Source organism: Piliocolobus tephrosceles, chromosome 8 (genome assembly GCF_002776525.5).
Source record: "Piliocolobus tephrosceles isolate RC106 chromosome 8, ASM277652v3, whole genome shotgun sequence".
In the NCBI taxonomy this organism is placed as follows: domain Eukaryota; kingdom Metazoa; phylum Chordata; class Mammalia; order Primates; family Cercopithecidae; genus Piliocolobus; species Piliocolobus tephrosceles.
Window position 1 is genome coordinate 63180329 of NC_045441.1, and position 16781 is coordinate 63197109.

The 16781-nt window shown below is 40.2% G+C and overlaps 1 protein-coding gene across 1 annotated transcript in view; it reads left to right on the forward strand.

Moving 5' to 3' along the window:
- The window catches only part of SNX13 (sorting nexin 13), a 214013-nt gene extending 199564 nt beyond the window's left edge, over nt 1–14449 (forward strand). Inside the window, exon 27 of the mRNA XM_031936047.1 lies at nt 14367–14449. Coding sequence (XP_031791907.1) covers nt 14367–14413 — 47 coding nt within the window. The 3' untranslated portion in view covers nt 14414–14449. The remainder of the gene's footprint in view (nt 1–14366) is intronic.
- The last annotated feature ends 2332 nt before the right edge of the window (nt 14450–16781 follow it).

The window sequence follows — 16781 nt, forward strand, 5'->3', positions numbered from 1 at the left end:
ATTTATTTATTTATTTATTTATTTATTTATTTATTTATTTATTTATTATACTTTAAGTTCCAGGGTACATGTGCACAACCTGCAGGTTTGTTACATATGTATACATGTGCCATGTTGGTTTGCTGCACCCATTAACTCATCATTTACATGAGTGTATCTCCTAATGCTATTCCTCCTCCCCCTCTCCCCCAACCCCACGACAGGCCCCAGTGTGTGATGTTCCCCACTCTGTGTCTAAGTGTTCTCATTGTTCAGTTCCTACCTATGAGTGAGAACATGTGATGTTTGATTTTCTGTCCTTGCAATAGTTTGCTCAGAATGATGGTTTCCAGCTTCATCCATGTCCCTACAAAGGATATGAACTCATCCTTTTTTATGGCTGCATAGTATTCCATGGTAGATATGTGCCACATTTTCCTTAATCCAGTCTATAATTGATGGACATTTGAGTTGGTTCCAAGTCTTTACTATTGTGAATAGTGCCACAATAAACATACATGTGTGTGTGTCTTTATAGCAGCGTGATTTATAATCCTTTGGGTGTATGCCCAGTAATGGTATGGCTGGGTCAAATGGTATTTCTAGTTCTAGATCCTTGAGGAATCCCCACACTGTCTTCCACAATGGTTGAACTAGTTTACAGTCCCACCAGCAGTGTAAAAGTGTTCCTATTTCTCCACATCCTCTCCAGCACCTATTGTTTCCTGACTTTTTAATGATCGCTGTAGTAACGGTGTGAGATGGTATCTCATTGTGGTTTCATTTGCATTTCTCTGATGGCCAGTGACAATGAGCATATTTTCATGTGTCTGTTGGCTGCATAAATGTCTTCTTTTGAGAAGTGTCTGTTCGTATCCTTCGCCCACTTTTTGATGGGGTTGTTTGATTTTTTCTTGTAAATTTATTTAAGTTCTTTGTAGATTCTGGATACTAGCCCTTTGTCAGATGGATAGATTGCAAAAATTTTCTCCCATTCTGTAGGTTGCCTGTTCGCTCTAATGGTAGATTGTTTTGCTGTGTAGAAGCTCTTTAGTTTAATTAGATCCCATTTGTCAATTTTGGCTTTTGTTGCCATTGCTTTTGGTGTTTTAGTCATGAAGTCCTTGCCCATGCCTATGTCCTCAAAGGTATTGCCTAGGTTTTCTTGTAGGGTTTTTATGGTTTTAGGTTTAACATTTAAGTCTTTAATTCATCTTGAGTTAATTTTTGTATAAGGTGTAAGGAAGGGATCCAGTTTCAGCTTTCTACATATGGCTAGCCAGTTTTCCCAGCACCATTTATTAAATAGGGAATCCTTTCCCCATTTCTTGTTTTTATCAGGTTTGTCAAAGATCAGATGGCTGCAGATGTGTGGTACTATTTCTGAGGGCTCTGTTCTGTTCCATTGGTCTATATCTCTGTTTTGGTTCCAGTAGCATGCTATTTTGGTTACTGTAGTCTTGTAGTATAGTTTGAAGTCAGGTAGTGGGATGCCTCCAGCTTTGTTCTTTTGGCTTAGGATCGTCTTGGCAATGCGGCTCTTTTTTGGTTCCTTATGAACTTTAAAGTAGTTTTTTTCCAATTCTGTGAAGAAAGTCACTGGTAGCTTGATGGGGAGGGCATTGAATCTATAAATTATCTTGGGCAGTATGGCCATTTTCAGGATATTGATTATTTCTATCCATGAGCATGGAATGTTCTTCCATCTGTTTGTGTCCTTTTTTATTTCATTGAACAGTGGTTTGCAGTTCTCCTTGAAGAGGTCCTTCACATCCCTTGTAAGGTGGATTCCTAGGTATTTTATTCCCTTTGAAGCAATTGTGAATGGGAGTTTGCTCATGATTTGGCTCTCTGTTTGTCTGTTATTGGTGTATAAGAATGCTTGTGATTTTTGCACATTGATTTTGTATCCTGAGACTTTGCTGAAGTTGCTTATCAGCTTAAGGAGATTTTGGGCTGAGATGATCAGGTTTTCTAAATATACAATCATGTCATCTGCAAACAGGGACAATTTGACTTCCTCTTTTCCTAATTGAATACCCTTTATTTCTTTCTCCTGCCTGATTGCCCTGGCCAGAACTTCCAACCCTATGTTGAATAGGAGTGGTGAGAGAGGACATCCCTGTCTTGTGCCAGTTTTCAAAGTAAATGCTTCCAGCATGAAGGGTTGTTGAATTTTGTCGAAGGCCTTTTCTGCATCTATTGAGATAATCATGTGTTTTTTGTCTTTGGTTCTGCTTATATGATGGATTACGTTTATTGGTTTGCATATGTTGAACTAGCCTTGCATCCCAGGGATGAAGCTGACTTGATCGTGGTGGATAAGCTGTTTGATGTGCTGCTGGATTCAGTTTGCCAGTATTTTATTGAAGATTTTTACATCAATGTTCATCAGGGATATTGGTCTAAAATTCTCTTTTTTTGTTGTGTCTCTGCTTGGTATCAAGATGATGCTGGCCTCATAAAATGACTTAGAGAGGATTCCCTCTTTTTCTATTGATTGGAATAGTTTCAGAAAGAATGGTACCAGCTCCTCTTTGTACCTCTGGTAGAATTTGGCTGTGAATCCGTCTGGTGCTGGAATTTTTTTGGTTGGTAGGTTATTAATTATTGCCTCAATTTCATAGCCTGTTATTGGTCTATTCAGGGATTCAACTTCTTCCTGGTTTAGTCTTGGGAGGGTGTATATGTCCAGGAATTTATCCATTTTTTCTAGATTTTCTAGTTTATTTGCATAGAGGTTTTTATAGTATTCTCTGATGGTGGTTTGTATTTCTGTGGGATTGATGGTGATATCCCCTTTATCATTTTTTATTGCGTCTATTTGATTCTTCTCTTTTCTTCTTTATTAGTCTTGCTAGCGGTCTATCAATTTTGTTGATCTTAAAAAAAAAAAAAAAAAAAAAAAAAAAAAAAAAACCAGCTCCTGGATTCATTGATTTTTTTGAAGGGTTTTTTGTGTCTCTATCTCCTTCAGTTCTGCTCTCTGATCTTAGTTATTTCTTGCCTTCTTCTGCAAGCTTTTGAATGTGTTTGCTGTTGCTTCTCTAGTTCTTTTAATTGTGATATTAGGGTGCCAATTTTAGATCTTTCCTGCTTTCTCTTGTGGGCATTTTGTGCTATAAGTTTCCCTCTACATACTGCTTTAAATGTGTCCCAGAGATTCTGGTATGTTGTGTCTTTGTTCTCATTGGTTTCAAAGAACATTTTTACTTCTGCCTTCATTTTGTTACTTACCCAGTAGTCATTCAGTAGCAGGTTGTTCAATTTCCATGTAGTTGAGTGGTTTTGAGTGTTTCTTAATACTGAGTTCTAGCTTGATTGCACTGTGGTTTGAGAGACAGTGTGTTATAATTTCTGTTCTTTTCCATTTGCTGAGGAGTGCTTCCAAGTATGTGGTCAGTTTTGGAATAAGTGTGATGTGGTGCTGAGAAGAATGTATATTCTGTTGATTTGGGGTGGAGAGTTCTGTAGATGTCTATTAGGTCTGCTTGGTGCAGAGCTGAGTTCAATTCCTAGATATCCTTGTTAACTTTCTGTCTCATTGATCTGTCTAATATTGACAATGTGATGTTAAAGTGTCTCAACATTTATGTGTAAGAGTCTAACTCTTTTTGTAGGTCTCTAAGGACTTGCTTTATGAATCTGGGTGCTCCTGTATTGGGTGCATATATATTTAGGATAGTTAGCTCTTCCTGTTGAATTGATCCCTTTACCATTATGTAATGACCTTCTTTGTCTCTTTTGATCTTTGTTGGTTTAAAGTCTGTTTTATCAGAGACTAGGATGGCAATGCCTGGTTTCTTTTTGTTTTCCATTTGCTTGGTAGATCATCCTCCATCCCTTTATTTTGAGCCTATGTGTGTCTCTGCACGTGAGATGGGTTTCCTGAATACAGCACACTGGTGGGTCTTGACTATCCAATTTGCCAGTCTGTGTCTTTTAATTGGAACATTTAGCCCATTTACATTTAAGTTAATATTGTTATGTGTGAATTTGATCCTGTCATTATGATGTTAGCGGGTTATTTTGCTCATTAGTTGATGCAGTTTCCTCCTAGCATCGATGGTCTTTACAATTTGGTATGTTTTTGCAGTGTCTGGTACCGGTTGTTCCTTTCCACATTTAGTGCTTCCTTCAGGAGCTCTTGTAAGGCCGGCCTAGTGGTGACAAAATATCTCAGCATTAGCTTGTCTGTAAAGGATTTTATTTCTCCTTTACTTATGAAGTTTAGTTTGGCTGGATATGAAATTCTGGGTTGAAAATTCTTTCCTTTAAGAATGTTGAATATTGGCCCCCACTCTCTTCTGGCTTGTAGAGTTTCTGCCGAGAGATCCACTGTTAGTCCAATGGGCTTCCCTTTATGGGTAACCCGACCTTTCTCTCTGGCTGCCTTTAACATTTTTTCCTTCATTTCAACTTTGGTGAATCTGACAATTATGTGTCTTGGAGTTGCTCTTCTTAAGGAGTATCTTTGTGGCGTTGTTTGTGTTTCCTGAATTTGAATGTTGACCTGCCTTGCTAGGTTGGGGAAGTTCTCCTGGGTAATATCCTGAAGAGTGTTTTCCAACTTGGTTCCATTCTCCTTTTCACTTTCAGGTACACCAGTCAGACGTAGATTTGGTCTTTTCACATAGTCCCATATTTCTTGCAGGCTTTGTTCATTTCTTTTTCCTCTTTTTTCTCTACACTTCTCTTCTTGCTTCATCTCATTCATTTGATCTTCAATCACTGATACCCCTTCTTCCACTTGATTGAATCAGCTACTCAAGCTTGTGCATTCATCATGTAGTTCTCATGCCATAGTTTTCAGCTCCATCAGGTCATTTAAGGACTTCTCTATGCTGTTTATTGTAGTTAGCCATTTGTCTAATCTTTTTTCAAGGTTTTTAGCTTCTTTGTGATGGGTTTGAACATCCTCCTTTAGCTTAGAGAAGTTTGTTGTTACGGATCATCTGAAGCCTACTTCTGTCAACTCGTCAAAGTCATTCTCCATCCAACTTTGTTGCATTGCTGGTGAGGAGCTGCATTCCTTTGGAGGAGAAGAGGCACTCTGATTTTTAGAATTTTCCACTTTTCTGCTCTGGGTTCTCCCCATCTTTGTGGGTTTTATCTACCTTTGGTCTTCGACGATGGTGATGTACCGATGGGGTTTTGGTGTGGATGTCCTTTCTGTTTGTTAGTTTCCCTTCTAAGAGTTAGGACCCTCAGCTGCAGGTCTGTTGGAGTTTGTTGGAAGTTCACTCTAGACCCTGTTTGCCTGGGTATCACCAGCAGAGGCTACAGAAGAGCAAATATTGCAGAACAGCAAATATTGCTGCCTGATCCTTCCTCTGGAAGCTTCATCTTAAAGGGGCACCCAGCTGTATGAGGTGTCAGTTGGCCCCTACTGGGAGGTGTCTCCCAGTTAGGCTACTCAGAGGTCAGGGACCCACTTGAGGAGGCAGTCTGTCTGTTCTCAGATCTCAAACTCCATGCTGGGAGAACTACTACTCTCTTCAAAGCTGTCAGACAGGGACATTCAAGTCTGCAGAAGTTTCTGCTGCCTTTTGTCCAGCTATGCCCTGCCCCCAGAGGTGGAGTCTACAGAGGCAGGCAGGCCTCGTGGAGCTGTGGTGGGCTCCACCCAGTTCGAGCTTCCCTGCTGCTTTGTTTACCTAGTCAAGTCTCAGCAATGGCAAATGGCCCTCCCCCAGACTCACTGCCACCTTGCAGTTCCATCTCAGACTGCTGAGTTATCAGTGAGCAAGGCTCCATAGGCATAGGACCCTCCAAGCCAGGTGCAGGATGTAATCTCCTGGTGTACCACTTGCTAAGACCATTGGAAAAGTGCAGTATTAGGGTGGGACTGTCCCGATTTTCCAGGTACCCTCTGTCACGGCTTCCCTTGGCTAGGAAAGGGAATTCCCCAACCCCTTGTGCTTCCCGGGTGAGACAATGCCCCGCCCTACTTCAGCTCACACTCTGTGGGCTATACCCACTGTCCAACAAGCCCCAGTGAGATGAACCCAGTACCTCAGTTGGAAATGCAGAATCACCTGTCTTCTGCTTCGCTCACGCTGGGAGCTGTAGACTGGAGCTGTTCCTATTCAGCCATCTTGGAACCAGACCCCCTTTGTTTTTAAACAATATTTAAATAACCTCTATAGACAAAATTAATTTTTTCTCAACACACATCCTCATGCCTTTATAATTTTCCTAACCAAAACATATCTTGCTTTCTTTGTACTCTTTACATACAGAATATCTTATATCTACAGGTTTTAATTACATATATATAATTATTTTAACTCTTAATAACCCTAATTTCCAGTGAAAATCCAGGAGGTAAGTAAGCAATTTTAATTGTTATGTACAAAGTGCAGAGCTCAGGAGAGAGGACAAAGCTGTGAAGACCATGCCTGGAGGATCCGACTCTCCCAGCACATCCACAAGGCATAGCTGAGCCAGGGAGGATGGGGCCATATTGTGCTTGGCCCTGCTCTGCAGCTGGTGACCCAAGCTCTGTATGTCCTCAGGACTCAGCATGGCCACTTGGCTAGACTCCTAAATTCAAAGGCTCAAAACCAAAGACATAACCTCATAGACAAATTAAACTGAGTAAATATAAAAAATACCAGGTTTATTACCTTAAAACATCTAGAAGAGAAAATATAAATATGTCTGACCAGTTGACCCAAGCAAAAATGTCTAAATTTCTGTAGGCATTTTAATTTTATTTTACCCAAAATTTTAAAACTATTTTTCTTTACCAAATATAGTTGACTCTTGAACAACACAAGGGTTGAGGAGCCAATCCCCCACATAGTTGAAAACATTTGACTCCCACAAAATGTAACAACAACTAGCCTATGGTTGACTAGAAATCTTACAACATATTAACAGTTGATTAACAATATTTTTTTAATGTTATGTATTATGTGCTGTATTCTTACAACAAAATAAGCTAGAGAGAAGAAAATGTTATTAAGAAAATCATAAGGAAGAGAGAATATTTACTACTAAGTGGAAGTGAATCATCATTAAGGTCTTCATCCTCATCATCTTCATTTTGAGTAGGCTGAGGAGGAGGAAGAACAGGAGGGGTTGGTCTTGTTGCCACAAGCATGGCAGAGACAGAAGAAAATGCATATAAATGGACCCTTGCAGTTCAAGGGTCAACTGTATTACTAAAGTGAAAAATATTTGGGCAAGTTATTTAATTTCTGAGTGGGTCCAGAGTTGGTTCCTGCCAGTAGGTTTGCAGTCTCACTGACTTCAAGAATGAGGCCACGGACCTTCGCAGTGAGTGTTACAGCTCTTAAAGATGGCACGAACCCAAAAAGTAAGCAGTAGCAAGATTTATTGTGAAGAGCAAAAGAACAAAGCTTCCACAATGTGGAAGGGACCTGAGCAGGTTGTTGCTGCTGGCTGGGGTGGCCAGCTTTTATTCCCTTATTGGCCCCTACCATGTTCCATTTCTGTCTTATCAGAGTGCCCTTTTTTCAATCCTCCCCACGATTGGCTACTTTTAGAATCCTGCTGATTGGTGTATTTTATGGAGCACTGATTGGTGCATTTTACAAACTTCTTGTAAGACAGGAAAGTTCCGGATTGGTGCGTTTTACAAACCTCTTGTAAGACAGAAAAGTTCCCCAAGTCCCCACTCGACCCAGGAAGTCCAGCTGGCTTCACCTCTCATGAGTACTCGCTTATTTGTAAGTCAATGTAGTACCATGTAGAGAATATATAAACACAGACGTGTACACATGTATACACACACAGACACACAAAAACAGACAGACATAAAGATTTTATAGCTTTGATTCTAAAATTTTAGCCATGAGGCAGGTAAAACTCATTAGTTTAAAAGGACAGTTGGATTAAACTGTGCCTCTGTAAATGGAACAAGTTAAAGTTTATTTGTTCCACATGGCCGAAGCCCTTACCAAGTTTTAGAAAAAATAGGTCGTTAATTTGCATCTCAAAGTGCAGAGAGATAATTTAAGCTTTTTCAAGAAGAAGTTGAGTGTGTTAGAGGAAGATTGAAAATGGATGCTAAAATAACACAAAAACGTAAGAATTTACTAGCAGATTTTATAAGGAGAACAATTTAGTTAGATAGTTTCCAATTAAGTCTTCCTTTTCCAAGTGAGCTTAGGGCAGAGCCCATCAATGCATAGGGTGGTCAAAGCATTTGCGGTTTCTGGGGCTTAATGGTGATACATGTGGAAAGCAGGCAGAGCTGGAAGAGCACTTGGATCCCCAGGTATCATTTTTCACTAAATCCTGGGTTCCCCAGAGCTAAGGCAAAAGCCCAAGAGGAAGCGCCATATCCTTCCACAGTGGACCTTGCTGCAGGGACATTCCCCTGAGGCTGGTGGGCAATCCACTGCCAACCAGTTCACTCTGGAATTGGCCCATCCCCCATGGGAGTCTTATCCTTCAATGGCAAGTGTTCCCACAGCCTCCAAGTGCCCAGACCATGCTTTGCTTGTCTAAACACACAAAGAAACAAGTAGCCCCTTGTAGTGATAAGCATTCACTAAAACTGCTGTCAGCTGCCTCCAGAATTGCAGTCTTGCCAGGGACTCGCCAGCCACAGCATACTCAAAGGTCAAGTGCTCACTCACAGTGAAAAGTAACTCCCGATACTCCCAAAAGCCAGAGAGATCAGGGAACTCAGTGCAAAAGGCAGCAGAGCTTTAGACCTGACAGGACGCTGTCTATGACTCTTGAGGGTCTGTGAGGAAGATAGAAGGCTCCCCAGAGTGAGTGTGTGGTACCTTTTTCTGTGTTTTTCAAGAACATAGGTCTCAGGGTCACTAGACATCCCATATATATCTCTTCATTTGATACTGAAGGAAGCAAAAGGGGGAGAAGAGTAGAAGTTAATGAGAACCAATTTGGGGAGGTTTTAAACTTCCAAAAACGTCAATGAAGTTTTACATTTTTCTCAGCAAAAATCATGCCAACAAGAAAGGAAGTGAACAGAGAGATGTAACATATACATTTTTAAAAAGGGTTTTAATCAACTAAAAAAATTCCCAGGGGAGAAATACGATCCAAAAGAGAAAAAGCAGAAAGGCTATTTAAAAAATAGCCTAATTATCAGCTTTTCATTTTGGCTATAAAGCTCTGTAAAATTTGTTTTAAATATTCAAGCAGCAAATGTTGTGTCCTACAAGCAGTCAGCCTTTTGGCAGAGCTGAGAGTGTGATGGCTGCAGTAGGGCCCACCTCCTCAGCTCACCAGTTTGGTTTCCAGTGGAGGAGGGAGGTATGGCTGCCTGGCTCACTAGACCAAGCAAGATCAACGGGGAGAAAAGTTGCTATCACACTTTAAATACAAAAGTTTTAAAGCAGAGGTATGCCTGAACGAATGATTCAAAACCAAAACAAATAAGCACACATGAGACTAAAAGCAAGAAGCCCTTTATGGTTTTAACCAAAGTCTCCAAAGAGGGAGGAGAACTGCAACTCACCCAAGAGACCACCCCCAATGACAGCTCAAAGAAAGGGAAGTTTCACTCACCCCAAATAGGGTACAACCCACATTTCTGTCTGACCATATTCTCTGGAGTCTCAGCTTCTTAGCTGACCATCTGCACACAAAGGCCTGACATCTAGCATGCCCCATAGATAGAAGATTATAAGAGACAACCATCTCTTGTAAGACAGGACATCAAAACTGTCCCTGAGGGTAAAAAGGATTACAAAACAATGGATACCCTAAAAGTTAAGAGTCATACAAATATCAAATCAGTTTTTATAGATTTTTTTTTCCTTTTGATTTAAAGGACTTACATTTCCAAGGAATGGGCTCCCGGACAGGACTCACACCCGGACCATGGTGGTTAAAATGTGGAATCCTGGCCCCAAGAGTACAGGCTAGAGTTCCTTCTTTGCAAATCTCGCAGGGGACCCAAAGCAGACAGTTTAAGTATACAAAGGATTTTAACTTTGTTTTAAAACTGATATCTGCTATTTTTTTCTTTTGATCTTGCCAAGGGAGTTTTTAAGGCTATTGTTTGTGTTTTCTAATATGTACCAATAAGATAGCTGTTTAAGATGAGCACTCTCTAAAATGTTTTTTTAAAAAATATAGCCAATTTATTTATTCCCTAAGCAGCTCAGGCCAATAATCCTTTTTAATGAAAAGTTCTAGTGATAACTTTCCAGATTTAGAATACCATAGATATAAGCGGTGTCTTAAAAATCAGCACAGAAGATGCAGTCCCCTATGACTCCCCACCAAAAAAGTCACTCACAGATATAGTCTAAGATAACAAAAGACTGTTGTTGCCACAGACAGTTAAGGATACTGTTTGTGCATATGATGCCTCTGGCATCCCACAAATTTGTGTGTAGGGGAGCGCCAGTCACAGACCCATTGATCCGGGACGCTGGGTAAGCCCTCCTAGGATTAGACTTTACCAGAACTAATCAGGCAACAAAGGTTGAGACAACAAAAACTCTTTATAGATGGGATTTGTTAAGACAAACGCCCCTGAAAGCTTGGCACATTTGGAACAAAAAGTATTCTTAATATCTTACGTTTCTTGGGGTTCTCAGCCCTTTCATACTGTCCACTGGATGTGACCCAAAAATCCTGGCCCCTGAGATGGTGGAGACCAAGATAGAGTGCTCCCACTTGATCACAAGTCAAGCTCTCAAGGATGTACAACAAAATGAGAGGGAAATCTCCAGTGTTTTGGGGGGTATTTTGCTTTTTTTTTTTTCCCCCGTCAGAGACAGTCTTGCTCTGTCATTCAGGCTTGAGTGCAGTGGCAGTTATAGCTCACTGCAGCCCCAAACTCCTGGGCAATCAAGTCATCCATCCACCTCCCTAGTGGCTGGGACTATATGCAGATGCAACTGTGCTTGGTTAATTTTTTTTTGTTTTGTTTTGTAAAGATAGGGAGGGTCTCTCTTTGTTGCCCGGGACGGGGTTTCTCTTTATTGCCCGGGCTGGTCTCGAACTCCTGACTTCAAGTAATCTGCCTACCTCAGCCTCTTGAAGTGCTGGGGTTACAGGCATGAGCAACCATACCTGGCCAACTTTCGGTTTTTATTCCATAGTCTATAGTATCCTTCTTTATGATAAAACAGCACGGGAAGACAAAGACAAAGAAAAAACAAAGACTATTTCTGGAAGAAAAAGGATCAGATAATACACCTATTTATATAAAACAAATGACAATAACATCAAAATTGTTAAACCTAAGACCAGTCTGCATAAATGCTTTTCTCCCACAATCTTAAATTTGGAAGAGGAAAAAAGAGACAGTGATTTTTACTGTCCACTCAACCAGATTCCACAGACAACGAAGAATCTAACCTTTAAGGAACTCCTACTCTTCTGCCAGCTTGTCGGGTCCTGGGTTCCCTTGACTGCAGCTTCTGGAAGAGCAGAGCAGTTTTGGTTATCCTGCTCACAGCACCAAAACTGTACAGGCTGAGGGTTTTCCCTCTGCCCTCTGAAGGTTTGCTGAAAATCAACTGATAAAGGGCAGACTAATAGGTGAAAAGGCATATCAAATATATTAACATACACACGTGTGCACAGGAGTCATACAAAATGTAAAAACTCAAAGAAAGGCCCAGATAGTTGACACTTGATATGGTTTAGGTCTCCGTCCCCACCCAAATCTCATGTGCAATTGTAATCCCCAGTGTTGGAGGAGGGACCTGGTGGGAGGTGATTGGATCGTGGGGGTGAATGTTTCATGAATGGTTTAGCACCATCCCCTTCGTGCTGTTGTGATGGAGTTCTCATAAGATTCCGTTGTTTAAAAGTGTGGAGCACCTCCCCACTCTATGTCTTAGTCCTGCTTCTGCCATGTTAAGATGCCTGCTCCTGCTTTGCCTTCCGCCATGAGTAAAAGCTACCCAGAAAGAATAGAGGCTTGGAGTGTGCCACGACAGGTTATGGGATGGAGAGAAGGGAAAAGGCATGGCTGGGAAGAGTGGTCTTGTTATGTACATGCAACCTCACTTGTACTAGCTCCCAGAAAGGATAAATGTCTCCTAAGTCCAGATTGGAGGGGAGGCGTTGTCAGAGAAAGCCTGGCTATTTATTTCCCTAATATAGATTTTTCTCTACAGATGCAAACCTCCTCCACAAAAAACAGCTTTGCAGGCTATTTCTGTCTACAGGTCTTCTGAATATCCATCCCAAAATATATCAAAGAAGGAGTATGTTTTGGGGTGAAATATTTTTGGCTGTTCTTAGTAGCTGTTACCTTAATTCTGACTTTACCTCTCCTATGATAAGAGGTGCTTATATTAAAAAATAAATAGCCAATAAACTTTAGTCAGTTTATTATTTCTCATCAATACTCTTGGGAAAATGGCAGTGTAATGAGGAGAAGGAGTGGCAGTTGATACACTTATATACAGATGAACTATTAGAAAAGATTAACAGGCTCTAGAATGTATAATGCCTTTTGGTGATGAAATCTGTCATTAGCAGCCTAATTCAGATTAATATTTAATGAATAAAGAAAAATAAAATAGGGTGTGGGCTCCAAAGGCTAAGATAATTTCAGACGTCAGTCTCTCCCTTTGTTGGAGGTTGGGAGTCATCAGGAACCCTGAGAGAAATGCGTGAACGTACATGTGTGCACAAGACTGGAAAGGAAGTTTTATGAATAGCAAATGGCTTTCCAAGAATTGGGAACACACAGACAGAAACCGTGTTGCCAAATGCTGTGGCACAGCCCTAAAATGGGGAGAACTTCACCAAGACTGGGGAGTGTCAGGAAACAGAGTGGCCTCTTTTGAGGTCTGGACCCAATAAATACCACTTTGGTTCCCACACTGTCCTCTAAATTAATTGCTATATATAGGCCTTGAATATAATGCTGGCAGATGCAACCCAAATATAGCACAACATTTTTAAAAATTATTATTATACTTTAAGTTCTGGGATACATGTGCAGAACGTGAAGATTTGTTGCATAGCTATACATGTGCCATAGTGGTTTGCTGCACCCATCAACCTGTCATCTACATTAGGTATTTCTCCTAATGCTATACCTCCCCTAGCCCCCACCCCCCAACAGACCCCTGTGTGTGTGTTTCCCTCCCTGTGCCCATATGTACTCATTGTTCAACTCCCACTTATGAGTAAGAACATGCAGTACAACAGTTTTTAATTTAGGGAAAAATTAGGGGCTAAGGCTGAAATCTAAGAGGATGGTTGGAAATAAGGGATATATTTTTAAATATCAGGGTCATTTTAGACCAGCTTCTGTAGAAACTAGAGCCCACAAAAGCTTATATTGGAATACATTATTAGGGAGTGCAGCCCCAGGGAAGCAGGAATGAGGGAAATAGGAATGAGGTAGAGAAGGAGGGAGGGCAAGTACGAGGGTGTGCACTATGGAGCTGGCTACCATCTGATACTGAGTCCAAATGATTGCTCTACTTCACAAGACCATTTTCTGAAAGGCCACATGAGCTACCAAATTATTTAGGAAAGCCTGTCTGGGGAGAAAAAGGAGAAGAATTTATATGACAGCCTCCATTTCCCACTGGTCAAAGATTTACCCTACAGGGTATGAGCTCTTTATGGGACATTAATTCCATACTTCCACAGTACATGTAATGAACCATTAGGAGGATCCCTGGCTTCTCATGCTCCAGCAGCAATGGTGAAGCCAGGAGGAGAGCAGAGGCGTGGAGCTGCATGCATGATGTGAGGCATGGCTGGCTTTTGCCATGGAAGCTGATGCAAAAACAAGTGGCCAAGGGCCCTGGAGGTAGGTGCTGTCGAGAGAATTTGAGGTACAAATATGAATTGGAATACAGGGGAAGACTTGAGTCTGGGCAGTTCAGGCCTTTGAATGCCTGACCTCTCAACATAAATCAAGATAAAATGCAGTTAGCCCTGTGTGTAGAGAGAGCCCCATAATAGAGGCTTTATGCAGCAGGACACATATCAGGTCTTTGTTCTCCTCTTGAGCAGACTGGGACCCAACGTTTTGTGTATACTGTTAAGATGGATTTGATGGAAAGTAACTGACAACTCAAACTGATGGAGCACTAAAGAAGTTGATTAACTCAGATAAGAGGAAATCCAGAAGTTGTTGGATTCAGCAAAATCACATTTAAGCTGCCTACTTTCAAACAGGCTACCATCTGCCCAGATTTCTTTCTTTCTTTTTTTTGTAGAACAAAACAGTCATATGTAATGTATTCCAACATCATAAATCTTTCTTATTTGCCCTTATAGAACAGCCTCAGCACCCTAAGGTATAAAATTCAACTGTTTAGTCAGCTGTTTCACAACTTCCTAAGAAAAGTTGCCAATTTCTCAGCTAGATAAATTAGTTGGGTTCTTGCTTATTTACCTTCCCTTATTTGCCATAACTCCTCTTCCTTCATTGTATTTTGTACTTGTAGGATCCTTGGTTGCAAACAACAGCAAAAACATGGCTACTTCAAGCTGAAATTGAATCTACGGAAAGTCTATCTAGGCTGCCAGAATCTATGGGTAAGCTGGAAAAACAACTTGGGCAGAAACCATGACAGGTTAGGCACAGCCAAAATTCTGTCACAGGATGCTTGGCTTAGGATACCATTGCATGGGTAGCTCTGCCACCCTACACCTGCCTCGGTGCAGCTGGATCTATTATTTCTGCCTAGCCCCCCACCCTGTTGCACTGCCTCACCCATCCATTTGGGGATGATTTCTCATCATTTTTCTTTGCTGAAAATAATAAAAAGTTAACAGTACTTGCATTTCAGAAACAGAAACCTTTATAATTGAATTGGATTTTTTCAGCCCTTGTCTCTAAAGACCAGGGTTTTCAAATAGTGAATCTTAAATATTATCCAAGAGTTAACTTAATTTGTATGTGATCTGAGTTTCCTGTGGGGGTTTCGCTACAAATGACTGATGTTTTCTCCCCACTGATTTTACTTCAGTTTTAATCAAATATCACCAGATCATTTGAATTTTCTGCCAGACTATTTGGCATGTTTTCTGGTGGTGAAATGAATAAATTTATTGAGCATGCATAGCTTGAAATTTTCTGGTAATTGTGTTTTATTGATTTGCTCTTGTATAATTATATCAAATAAGCTAACAGTTCTAGGTACCCAAGCAGAGAGAACATGACTTAAACATTTATTGGAGTGGATTTTTTATTTTGTAAAATTGTGTTGATAGACACACTGAACCATGCAAGATGAGATATGAAATGTAATAAACCTCACATATTATCCACAGAGCAAAATCTACTTTTCTCTAAGCTGTCCAGATTTTTTAGCACCAGCTGAGGAGGAAAACACCATAGTAATGGTGGCTTATATTATCCTAACAAATGTGATTACAGCTAGAAAAAAAAAAAAAGGATTCTTTTTAACCTAGAGGGTCTTTCCTCCAAGGAACACCAAACCATAACCACATTTTATATATTTTTTAAATTAAATACATTTAGTTAACATTTTAACAATAGTTAAAAAAAGGAGGAGTCAATAAAAAATTTAATTTTGGAAATGGGATCTATAAGATGCACATGAACAAAATGTTATTGATTGACTTTTTAATTCTCAAGCCAGCATTTGAGGTGTGTTGAACTAGTCAAAATTTTCTATAAATACTATCAAGTGTTCATTGAGACTGAGTTAAGGGTTTTAAAAAGCAAGAAACCACCTGCAGAATGGGAGAAAATATTTGCAAATTATGCATGTGACAGAGCTCAAATACCCAACATCTGTAACAAACTTAAATTTATAAGAGAAAAACAACCCCATTAAAAAGTGAACAAAGGACATGAATAGACAATTCTTAAAAGAAGACACACATGTGGCCAATAAGCATATGAATAAAAGCTCAACATCACTGATCATTAGAGAAAGGCAAATCAAAATCACAAATATCATCTCCCATGAGTCAAAATGGCTATTATTAAAAAGTCAAAAAATAGCAGATGCTGGTGAAGTTGCAGAGAAAAGGGAACCCTTATGCCCTGTGGGTGGGAGTGTAAATTAGTTTAACCATTGTGGAAAGCAGTGTGGCAATTCCTCAAAGGGGTAAAAGCAGAACTACTGTTCAACCCAGCAATCCCATTACTTGGTATATACCCAGAGGGATATAAAACACATGAATGCAAATGTTCATTGCGCAGTATTCACAGTGGCAAAGACACAGAATCAACCTAAATGCCCATCAGTGACAGATCAGATAAAGAAAATGTGGTACATATACACCATGGAATACTATGTAGCCATAAAAAACGAGTCATGTCTTTTGCAGGAGCATGGATGGAGCTGGAGGATATCATCCTTAGCAAACTAATGGAGGAACAGAAAACCAAATACCACATGTTCTCACTTACAAGTGAGAGCCAGATGAGAACTTATGAACACAAAGAAGGAAACAACAGACACTGGGGTCTACTTGAAGGGGGTGCGTGGAAGGAGGGAGAGAAGCAGAAAAGATAACTATTGGGTACTGAGCTTAAACCTGGGTGATGTAATAACATGTACAACAAACCCCCATGAAACGTGTTTATCTATGTAACAAACCTTCACATGTGCCCCCAAACCTAAAATAAAAAGTAAAAATAAATAAATAAAAAGGAAGAAACCCAGAACACATAACATCATATGAACTTACCATAGTCACAATTAATAGAATCAATAACTGGATTATTTTGCTCTTCATAATGTGGAAGTAAAGAAACAACCCCTACCAGGCCCTCTGCCATAGCCACAGAGTTGCATAATATACACTGTACACTGCCTGGATTCTGCTCAAACAGCATATAGAAACTTCAATCCAAATAAACCTGGAAATATAGTGTCTTTTTT